The 11,349-nt window shown below is 36.0% G+C and overlaps 1 protein-coding gene across 1 annotated transcript; it reads right to left on the bottom strand.

The window, feature by feature from the left end:
* On the bottom strand, nt 1-11,143 carry LOC111403089. Its single transcript, XM_023031460.1, has 3 exons — nt 10,030-11,143; nt 3,450-3,757; nt 1-533 (listed from the first exon to the last, which is right to left on the bottom strand). The coding sequence occupies exons 1-3, from the start codon at nt 11,019-11,021 to the stop codon at nt 172-174; spliced, it is 1,662 nt and encodes a 553-aa protein (XP_022887228.1). The 5' UTR covers nt 11,022-11,143; the 3' UTR covers nt 1-171.
* Between the last annotated feature and the right edge of the window lie 206 nt (nt 11,144-11,349).

The following is an 11,349-nucleotide window of genomic DNA, read 5'->3' as shown; positions in this document are numbered from 1 at the left end:
TTTCGTAAAGAGAAACTATCCACTTAAGAAATACGCAGCAGCACTGAGTTCCATGAAGTTATAATTTCTTAACTTGCAAATCACAGTACAAGGTAAAAACTCCAAGTTTAAATTAAAAGGATAAAAAGACACTGGAAAATGAGATATCTCAAATACTGCTGTCTTAAGTTTCTACTTGGAATGCTTCTTGTAATCCCTTTTGCTCTCAATGGTCACCTTTTTCTTGATCTCAAAAGTGACCTTGTCGAGATCAGAAACAGTGGCTATATGCCCATAAAAGATTCTCTTTTTCTCTCCAGTTGTAGCATCCAATTTCACAAGGTTTGGATTGTTATCATCTTCCTTGTTAAATGTCGGGGAGGACTGCACACGGGCCCAATCTTTTCGCCCTCGATTCTGTTTTTCGAAATGTTCAGCCAGCCGCAGCGCCTCCTTCAGACCTTTTGCACCACCAGGGAACTTCACCACATGAATGCCCAAATGGCCTTCCCTTGAAAACAAGGACATCGACTTGCCACTACTAAATCCAAGATCTGAAAAAGGCAAGATCCACAGAAGAGACAATGAGTATTGAAGATTATTACTACATTGAAGAATAGAAAAAGGGTTTTCAGGTCAACATCACTAGTAAATGGCAGATCTCATTTAAAATCCCACCATCTCTTCAATAATTATGGTACAATTACAGAAACCAGCTTCACCATTCACTTTCTACAAGTCTGCCAGTCACCTAAAACTTGTTACTAAGGGAGAAACTGGACATGACAAAGGAATATTGCAAAAAGTCTGAAAAAAGCTCCTTCCAGAGCTAGTAATAGAACATCATCTTTTCATTGAACATGACATAGAAAGGGTGGAAGGAAGTTAAAATAGTAAAATACCAAGCAAATCACACAGAGTCCAAAAAAAATATTACCCGAAGGCAATCTTACCATGAAGCAACTAAAACTATACATTCTCAAGCCATAAGTGGCCACAAATCGATATTAAATTAGGAAAAGAGCATCAACGAATATCACTGCCAACTAGTATAAGGAATTTTTTTCTTTTCAATAACTACCAAGCAAGAATATCCACTGTTAATGAGTAGTAAGAATTAAATAATTTCTACTCTACACTAGACCATGTGGTTTATTCCCAATCAAGTCTAACAAATCTATATGACATTTATGCTTAATATCTTTTCAAATTTGAATCTATATCACAATATTAATATATTTTCAAATTTGAATCTATATCACAGTATTACAAGTCATAGAAACTTGTAAATTCCAGATTAATACACAACCTAGCTCGATATTTTAACTGAACTTTTTCTCCATCTTAAAATTTTAAATCTCAGATTTAACTAGTTTAGAGGCTTCCACCTCATGAGACTGCATGTAAACATAATATATGGCAATCCATATATTTAAAAAGATTTGCATCCGATAAATGTATCATTCACAGCATTCCTATGTTATCTTTAACTGTCAGACAGACACCTAAAAACTTAGCTTTAAAATTTTGAAACTCACACCTCTATCAGATGAAATTCACCGACTTTTCGATTTCTCTTCATGATTCCAATTCCACATGTAGCAGGCTACACCATAATCGCTATAATTATCTCACCAGCATTAAATTCCTTTAGCTCACCATGTCCTGTTCGATTCAATGTAGAATGGTCCGCAACTGAATATCAAACGAGACTGAGCAAGTTTTCATAATTTAGGAACCCCAGCTTGTACATATAATATTTTTTCCACAAACTGGATAACATTCGTCAGACAAGAGAAAGAATGACCTAGGCTCCTGCATATACTTGTATAGCATGTTTGGCTTAGTGTATAATTACTAAAAGCATGTTTGACTAAGCTTGTAAGGACCACACCTTGAGCACCTTTTGTAAGGCTTAAGCCTTGAGATCAGCTTATGCATCAAGGCTAAGCCTCAAGGCAACTAAGGTGTTCGCCTACTCGTCTTTGCTTTTTCTAGACTTTTTAGTGTTGGTCTCAACTCTTTGGGATATTCTTTTTTTGTAACTAGCAATGTTCTGTGGTATTTTTTTCAATTGCCTTTACAGTGAAGGGAAAGGGGAAGGAAAAGACACTACTGCAAGTGGAGAATGACACAACGAAGAGAAGAATCAGATTCAATGTGAAAAACGATAGCGAATCAGACATGATGATTATTCCCTTCAAGATTATATTATTAGTGATGATATAAGAGGCTTCTAGCTTGCATTGTGATACCTTTTTCAAGTTAAGCAGCACGAGAACTACCAAAACTAACAATTAAATTGAAAGACCATTGCAAATAGATTGAGTGTTTGACCTCCACCCTAATCCACACTAGTCACTACCTCATAATAGGAATGACTCCCAATTCAAGTGGTAGCTTAGGATGGCAAAACTTGCAATTTTGATCACTTTATGACTCCAAACAAATCAAAAGAAAAGGTGAAGAAAAGGAAACTTTCCCTCTTTGTACACTATGCAAGTTGGGCTGCAGGAAAAGCTGGAAAGTTCCCTAGCAAATTGTCTCCTCTAAGTTAACTTTTTAACTCATCATGATATTACACTACAGAAAAACGTCTAGCACTGAGCTAAAGATAAAACACCGAAAGTGAACATATAGTAAATGATGAGACACCTCTCAAACTGAAGAGACAGATGATCCAAACCTGAATAGCATATCCATTCTTAAAAAGACACCTTCAAAAAATTTCCTACTCTCGTGTTTTGTACAAGGTTAAGGCCCAAGTGCCAATAATTTGGTGAGAGCTGACAAACAGATAGTCTTGGCACTAGTATTCGTAAGTCTGGCTTAAAGTTGTAAACCAAATAGGACCATCATCCAACAAACTAAAACTAACGAAATACATCCTCCCAGCTGATTAATGGCAGGTCCCAGGAAAGGCCCAAAATTATGAGCAGATGCAAGGCAATGAACCCAGCAGACTGATGCTTCACATTGAAATATGTGCAAGGACATTTAAGTACAGGCCCCCCAATTAATGAAGTAAGATGACTACCTTAGAGGCATGTCATATTTTAATTTCTGTGATGATCAGACAAACATGCGTGTCATACAAAGCTGCAATACTAAAAATCATTCAGTGACTAAACCTACACAAGATCAAGAGCAGATTAACACAAGCTAGACAAATGTGTAAATTCTTCAGTCACCTTCACCCAAAGACAAACAAGTGGTCATGGTTGAGGTGGTAGTGTTACAGTTGCATATGATGATGGTAAAGAAAAGCAATGTGCTCAAAATACAAACTTCACAGTGGAAAATTGATATAACAGCAAGAGGTCCAGCAAAGGCAGACCAATAATAACCTCCTTATTGCCATATATTATGCAAACTAATAACTAGGATTACCATGCAAGAACACCACATAACTTGAACAAACCATTGATAAATAGCAAGAAACGTGATGAAGGCTTGGGGGTGCAAAATACCTCCAAGAATACTATCCATTGGTCTGTTTCCTATACCTTCCATGCGCCCATCTCTACCTTTTCCTGTGAGTGTATTATGAATTAATACAGAAGGCGGCCACAAAATCAGATCATCCTGGTTTGCTATTGCCTCGTCAGAAGATAACATCTGATATGCTTTTGAATTATCAGGAGGCATCAAATGGTTCCAGCCCATCAGAATGCATAAAGCTTTGTGAAAGCCCAAGTGATCCACAAGCAAGTTTCCAGAATCTGAGTTGTACATATGCATGATAAGACTATGCATATCTGGATAATCTTTTGAAGTCCTGTATTTTTCATGTCAAAATTGTCGAGGAGTTTTCAGGCACATTACAAGAAACAAGATAGTAAGATACCACATTTAGCAGTCTTCTCGGGAATTAATTAGGCAGGCATTAGATTCCAGTGAGCGGATACGCACAATTTACTGTTTCATCAACCAACTTCAAAGGAATTGAGATAGATGATAAGTACCAATAAACACAAAATTATATCTTAAAACTATACAAGGTGTTCAGCTAGTGTCATTTAATACATTGTTGCAAAAGATATGTCCTCACTTCCCCACTCTCCTAGAATCATGTTTAATTTTGTCGCAATGATTCAATATTTCATTTAATATAAATGAAATGATAACCCCGGGGTTCAGAAGTAAGGAAATGAATCATCTTCGACAAGACAGTCAAATGCATGACAAAAGAGCCATTTAATGAAATCGATACAAATGGAATTAATACCCAAAAAATAGATATAGGGGGGAAATAACCACTGACTAAAATGATATTTGTAGGAGCATTCATGCAGTACAGCAAGAAGTAAAGTCCATAGACAATGGCATTAGAGTCATTTCTCACTCTTAACTTCAATATCTGGTCATGAAATTAAAGTCATACTGATTGAACAGCAGTGAAAGATGCACAAAACCAAACTATTATCTCGTGGGAACGATAATCCGGACTCAAAAGGTTCACTTTACTACTTGTTACGATCCGTACACTTGCGGGATAAAATCCACAACAATAGACAATGGCATTAGAGTCATTTCTCACTCTTAACTTCAATATCTGGTCATGAAATTAAAGTCATACTGATTGAACAGCAGTGAAAGATGCACAAAACCAAACTATTATTTTTTTTTTCTTGGCAGAAGTAAAACTACAACTAATGATGGTATTGTGTTCCAATATCCATGAACATCCAAGCTCTCACAGCTTCCCTCAAGAGATTTGAGAAAAGAAGATAGAAAATAACTCATTTCTTCTTTCCTGCTTCACCGAAGTTTATATGAATTATATACACCCAAAAACAAATGAAAACAACAAACGAAATTCACGTGCAAAATATTCAGGTGAACCTAACTCTGCACTAATTGCAAAATGAATCTTGATAAACCAAGGAAATACTTAATTCCCAAAACCTGCCACTCCCAGGTTCCCGTTCCCAGAAGATGATTATAACAGTTAATTGATAATACCAACTTAGCAAATAATGAAGATACAATCTACAAGATAGTTTACTACTGAGAAAGCAAAAGAAATTAAAGGGAAAACGCACATAACCATGATGTATTAGGGCTTTAATGTGAGTATCATGTACACAAGGAAATGATAATATTGCCACAATATGATTGTTCAAAAAATTTACCAAATTCTCAAGTGATTAATATCTTCAGTAGAGAAGCAAGTCGAACAGCTGGAAAGCAAAGCACAAGAATCAAGGCCATCAAATATTTAACACTAGGTCTATTGAGCCTGCTTGCAACTTTTGAGGTATCCCCAACAACAGTATTGAACTCACCATAGCTACATATAATATCTTGATAGCACTTTTAGCCAAAAAAATGTTTTCTGCACCAAGCTAATGTTTCACGTTCCCCCAATTATGGAACAGATAACGACGAAAAACTCAGATATCCAGAACTTTGAATAAACAATTACAGAAGATACGAGACATATTCAGCGGATCTGTCAAGCGTTGTCTCTTTCCTCCTACCAGAGGTACACTAAATTTCTAAGCGTAACGCAGCCATAGGCTCCTAAAATTGAAACTCAAATATAACAAACAGTACGTTTAATGTAATAATGAAAGACAAATGCAAATATATTATAGGCCCAAAAGCCATGAATGTTCAACTAGTAAGGTTAAAAAACAAATCGAGTAATTTAATGCTTACAGAATCAGATTACTAGATTAAATCAAGAGAAACGTTATTTGAATATAATGTCAATTACACAACAATGTTATGTAAAAAGTGCTTACCTCTCCTTAAAGTTAGTAAAGCACTATTCTTCACAAACAACCTCTTGTCAGTGAAATGACAAACTGCCTGAGTAGAGTCGCTACAATTACATTTTGCCTTTTAGCTATAGGCATTCATAAACTACTGGAATGAGAAATTATGGGGAAAGAGTAAAGATATGAATATTAATCACGTCTACTTGACTCCTAGCCCTCTCCAACAGTCCAACTTAAGACATCCACTCAGAACAGAGCTGCTGCATATGTGTGACATCATGGTAACAAATTAGGTCTATGTTGAAGGATAAATGATACAAGAACGTACTATCCAAAAACTACATTATGCACATTCATATCTGCTGACAAATGAGATCAGATCTTAGATCACAGTGCATACATTCAATTTCAAATCTTCTACAAGTTTTCACAACTCATTTAATGATAACTGCTTCTAGCCATTTAACAGAACAAAATCCATTAGACACGAGATATCCACCTCAAAAGCTTCTAGCCATTTAATAGAATAAAATCCATTAGATACATCCAATAAACCCAAAACCAAGGTGAGATATCCACATCTCAAAAGTTTCTAGCCATTTAATAGAACAAGATCCATTAGACACAGCCGATAAATCCAAAACCAAGGTGAGATCCACATCTCAAATAACCTTTTTGACAAAAGTAACCAAGAGAAACTTCCAAGTCAACAAGGTAATCAAATATATGAGCAAGCCTGTTAAATAATAACAAATTAACAACATCATTTCAAAGAAATAAAATGTCAGAAACCATTTTATAGCCAACTGCCTTGGAAGCAGCCTAACCTCTACAGGAACACAGTGAACGCTGATATTAACTGAAATGCTGCACTTACTTTTCCATATAACATATATAGAGATAAAACCATAAGTCTCAAAACACCCCTATGATATATTAGAAGTTGGAACATCACCATTCTAAGTTCTAACTATGCCCCCGTTTGAGCCACATTTTTACCTCATTAAAATGAAAAATATGACCGTTATTCATCACATCAAATCACCATTTTTGAATTTCTATCTCTGGTGTGAGGCCCATAACGACTCTATTTCTCATTCTCATTCCCATTATAATGTGGCTCAAACAGACTCTATATTAATCCTCAAGATTTATGGAAAAAAGATGAACTGAACCAAAGGACGTAAAGTCCATGACCTAAACCTATAGGCCTTTCATACCCAATAGTATTGGGAAACTAAAATTATAGAGCTAGCAGGACTAAATGCAGCAAAAGTTGAGTGTAAACCATCATATTCCATGACAATTTTGAGGGCAAGAAATGCAAGCATGCATCTGCCACTTTTATGATATCAGATTAAACGCAACCTGGAATCCACTGATAGTTGAGTGTGAATGAAACTAAAAAATAACAAAAATTATCATTAACAGTAAGTAACAGAGTAGACCTAGTGCTTTAGCTAATATGTAAAGGCTCATAGAAAGAAAACGTGCACTAGGCCATCATCCATATTAAATGAATTCTGCAGGAATATCAATCAAGCCTTAGATAAATCCTGACAGATCTAAACAAATAACCATGATTCCAGTAAAGGAATTCCCCCAAACACACTTGCCTTCAAGACCCCCAAGAGGTGCAATAAGATGCCATTGACACCTAAAGTCTTAACTGACAAATTTTCTTTGGCTTAAACAGCAACGAAGCTCACTATCAACTTACAACATGGACTTAACAATGTGGACAAGTAGTGAACCAAAACATAAGTGAGCTTATATTTCTACAGCACGTATATATTCATACATAAGGAGATATATCAAGTAGCTCAAAAGAAAAAAGGATGGTGCATTGGTCTAGTTCACTGTATATATAAGGCAAATGCAGCCGCTAAAGAGGTGTAAAAATTTCGAAAACAAGGAGAGAGAAAAAAGAATGAACAAAAGGAGTGAAATTCTTCCATTAGGAGAAATATTAAGTCACTCAAAAGGGGAAAAAAAGGATGATGGATAGGTTTAGCTCACTCTAAATAGAAGGCAAATAAAGCAGCTAGGAAGGAGTGAAAATTTGAAGAAAAAGGTGAGCAAAGAAAGAACAAACAAAAGGAGAGAAAATTCTCACATCTACTGTCAGAGAATTGCATGGTATGTTGTGGTCCAACCAATGTTAAACTTTAGTGTGTTATTTGTGAAAAAGGTCAAAAAAAATAGCAGCTAGAAAGGAGTGAAAATTTAAAGAAAAGGTGAGCAAAGAAAGAACAAACAAAAGGAGAGAAAATTCTCACATCTACTGTCAGAAAATTGCATGGTATGCTGTGGTCCAACCAATGTTAAACTTTAGTGTGTTATTTGTGAAAAAGGTCAAAAAATATTCGTAGCTGTGTTGATAGTTAATTGTTGTTCCTCTCCCCATGTGTCAATCAACCTAATTCGTAAGACTGTTTCATTTATTTTTCCTATCTTCTTTTAGTTGTAACATATTGCTATGTTGCTGATTAATGCGGTTACACTAGCCTTTAGTGCAATTATCTATATGGAAGAAAAATATGGTAATATTAATCTCATAACTTTTGATGGTCAAAGACTCTTTTAAGAGTACAGTCCCATGGTTTTCAGTTCACACTAAATGATTTATATATTTATTGTTGTATTTACCATTTTTGTAGGTTTCAAATATTGGACACCTTATTATGTCACAAAAGGAAGGAAAGGAACTTTTCTAGACATTTGCATTTGAACCGTGACTAGTTATGTAGATCACCAAAAAAATGGTATAGTGACTTTTGGTTGCTAAAATTGTAAAACATTGTGTTAATTAAAATGGATGAGAGTTTAGGCGCCATCATTGTTCTTACCTAATTACTCCGTCTAGAATTCAAGGACGAAGAGCATTCTGACACTAAGAATTTACACAAGCCTGATGAAAGTGATGGAGACAAGCCAAAAATGAAAACCAGTAAACAATGGAAGATTATAACCATGAAAAAACATTGGACAATATGGACAATAGATTATTCTGAGTTTGTTACACTATGTGGCCAAGGAGACTAATGCCCACAAAATTGAAACATGTTGAAAGCATGTATGTCATAAAGACACCCAAAATAAAATGTTTACCACAGGAAGCTTGAAAGTTTTGAAATACGAAGAGGGTTATTGAGTTGAAGAGAATCTTGATGACTCGAAAGATATGGTAAATCATTTAACCACGATGAACAAGTGCACAACAACGAGTTATCTTCCTCATGCGTGTTTCTCAAAATAAACTAACTTGATCAGATTTCTCTTTGTTTTCTATATATTTGCTTTTATTGATGATATATTAATTTAGCCCCCGTTTGGTCCCCATTTTTTGAAATTAATAAGGTGAAATAATATTTTTTTGAAAAATGAGTGGTTGAAAAAAAAGGAAAAGTTTTCGATTTACGTATAATATTATTTTATGGAAGATTATATGGTTGAAAATAGCAGAGAGAAAACTAAAATAGAAATTAATGGGGGCCAAACAGGGATTTATTAACCAAAAAATTTATTTTTTACTCTATATATGGCCTCTTTAATTCTATATAGGAAAGAAAGCATTGGAGTCTCATCAATGGGCAACATTCCCATGCTTTCACCTTCACACTAAAAGTACTCCAAAAATATTTGGTTTTTGCCGAAGTTGTTTATCTTCTTATTAATATACGAGGTTATTAGTTATTTTAATTGGTTGATTAAGACATGCTGTTCTTATAAGAAAAAAGGAAAAAGAAACTTTCCTGGATATTTTCTTTTACATTTTGAATGCTTCATAGACACTTCCTAAAACCAATCCTGCAACGATCCCTAATATAAGAATATCTACAACACACTATGCCAAATTGCTAGAAAGGACCTCACAAACTATACTATAATACACAACAAAATGTTCAATATGTCTCGAAACTTTCAATAGAATGTCTCTAAGGAACAAGGAAGCACCATCTTAATTCACTTAAAGAGGACGACTAAATGTTAGTTTTTTCTAAAAAAATATTGCATGAGAATCACCTATCTGTAAAGTAGATATTCACACTTAAGTGCACCCTAATACACTTCCTCAAGTGTTCAAACCATAATTCTGCCCAATGCAGTACCTGCAAAAGAATTTCTCTCCCTTACAAGTCTATTTCATACAACCATTGTCTTTACAGCTCGTTGCTTTCAAAGATCAAGCAATTATGAAACTTAGGCACAGAACAAACATGCATAATTAAGTTCATGTGACACAATTAAACATTAAAAACAAGTACTGAATATAAGAACCTTGTACTAAACCAGAAATTGCAGTCATAAATCAATGTCAGACCTGCCACAGGCAAGACACTGGAGAGGCCCTTGCTTTCCATCAGCCAGGTAATTCCTTTTCTGATTCGCATTCTCATAAATTAACTTCACAAAATGCGAAAATGCTTTCCTTAACGAATTCTGATCAACGTCATTGTGCTTAAGCTTACCCACATTCACCTCTCCGGTTTTCATATACTTAGTAGGTCTCATCTCCTCACCTCTCCCCAAATTATCCAGTCCACTCGGGCCAGGACCATTGGCATTTGTACTGGTAATTCTATACTGCAAAGCATGTTGGGGTTGTCTCTCAAACGCATCATTTCCTCTCCTCTCCTCTTCCCCAAACTTTCTCTTGAGAGAACTCTCAGGCCCTGGGCCCAGTGAATTCCAATATTCTTGATTCCTGGTCCTTGCCAGGGGGTCATCCGGGCCACGAAATTCCGGCCTGAACTCCGGCAGGAAATCAGGATTCATTGGGAAATGAGACCTATCAAGCCCAAATTCTGGAGGACCACGTAATTCGGGCCGAAATCCAGGCCTAAGCATGGGCATAAAATTGGCATAATCAGGTGGCAACGCGAAGTATGAGCGCACGGAGCCATCCGCGAGGACTATAGTCCGACGGTCAAGCATGTGGAACCCATAAGCCGGAGGTGGGGGCTGGTCCGGGAATGGAAACACAGGAGGCGGACCAAAATGGGCATTCGGATTTTCGGGTCTAAGTGGGATTTCGGATCTGGGTTTGGGTTTCGGGGTAGGGGTGGGGGGTTTATTATTGGCCTCTTTACTTTTGTTTGGGGTGGCACTGGTAGTGGTGGGTGTTCTGTCTTTTCCGGGGTTGTGTGAGTGTTTGGATTTGGACTTGGATTCAGCGATGGAAGTAGAGGCGGAGCCGGAGAGTTTATGATCTGTGGCCGCAGCGGATGATGAAGATTCCCACCGTGATTTGTTTTGGTGGGATTGTGCTGAGGAGGACGGCGGAGGGAGTTTGGGAGCGTTGCCTCCGGCCATCCTCTGTAAAATTATGTGAGAGATCAGAGATATACAAACTTGTATATAAATCGGTGAAAATTACAAAGAGAACAGGGAAGAAAAAGACGAGAATAATTGTAGGTTAATTTATTAGGGCATCCGACTTGCTTAAGCTTTGTAATTGTAGGTAAAAAAATTTTAACCAAATAGTTATAACTTGCTCTGTAACGGGAAATCCTTCTATTTGAACTATTATTATTTCTTTTTATGAAAAAGTCTATATTATTATTAATGAAATGATTTTTTCTATACTACAACATATATCTCAATCTTTTAAAGCTATTTTATTTTATATTTATTCTATTTT

This window comes from Olea europaea, chromosome 11 (assembly GCF_002742605.1).
Source record: "Olea europaea var. sylvestris chromosome 11, O_europaea_v1, whole genome shotgun sequence".
NCBI classification, from domain to species: domain Eukaryota; kingdom Viridiplantae; phylum Streptophyta; class Magnoliopsida; order Lamiales; family Oleaceae; genus Olea; species Olea europaea.
Note: the sequence above shows the minus strand (reverse complement) of the source record. Positions and strands in the feature narration are given on the sequence as shown.

What these genes read in the sequence shown, in the direction of transcription:
- LOC111403089 (XM_023031460.1), bottom strand. Translation starts at nt 11,021, where the DNA reads ATGGCCGGAGGCAACGCTCCCAAACTCCCTCCGCCGTCCTCCTCAGCA. An exon ending in CAGTGTCTTGCCTGTGGCAG is followed by an intron (nt 3,758 to 10,029) that starts GTCTGACATTGA and finishes TGAAAAATACAG; the next exon opens with GACTTCAAAAGATTATCCAG. An exon ending in AATGGATAGTATTCTTGGAG is followed by an intron (nt 534 to 3,449) that starts GTATTTTGCACC and finishes TGCCTTTTTCAG; the next exon opens with ATCTTGGATTTAGTAGTGGC.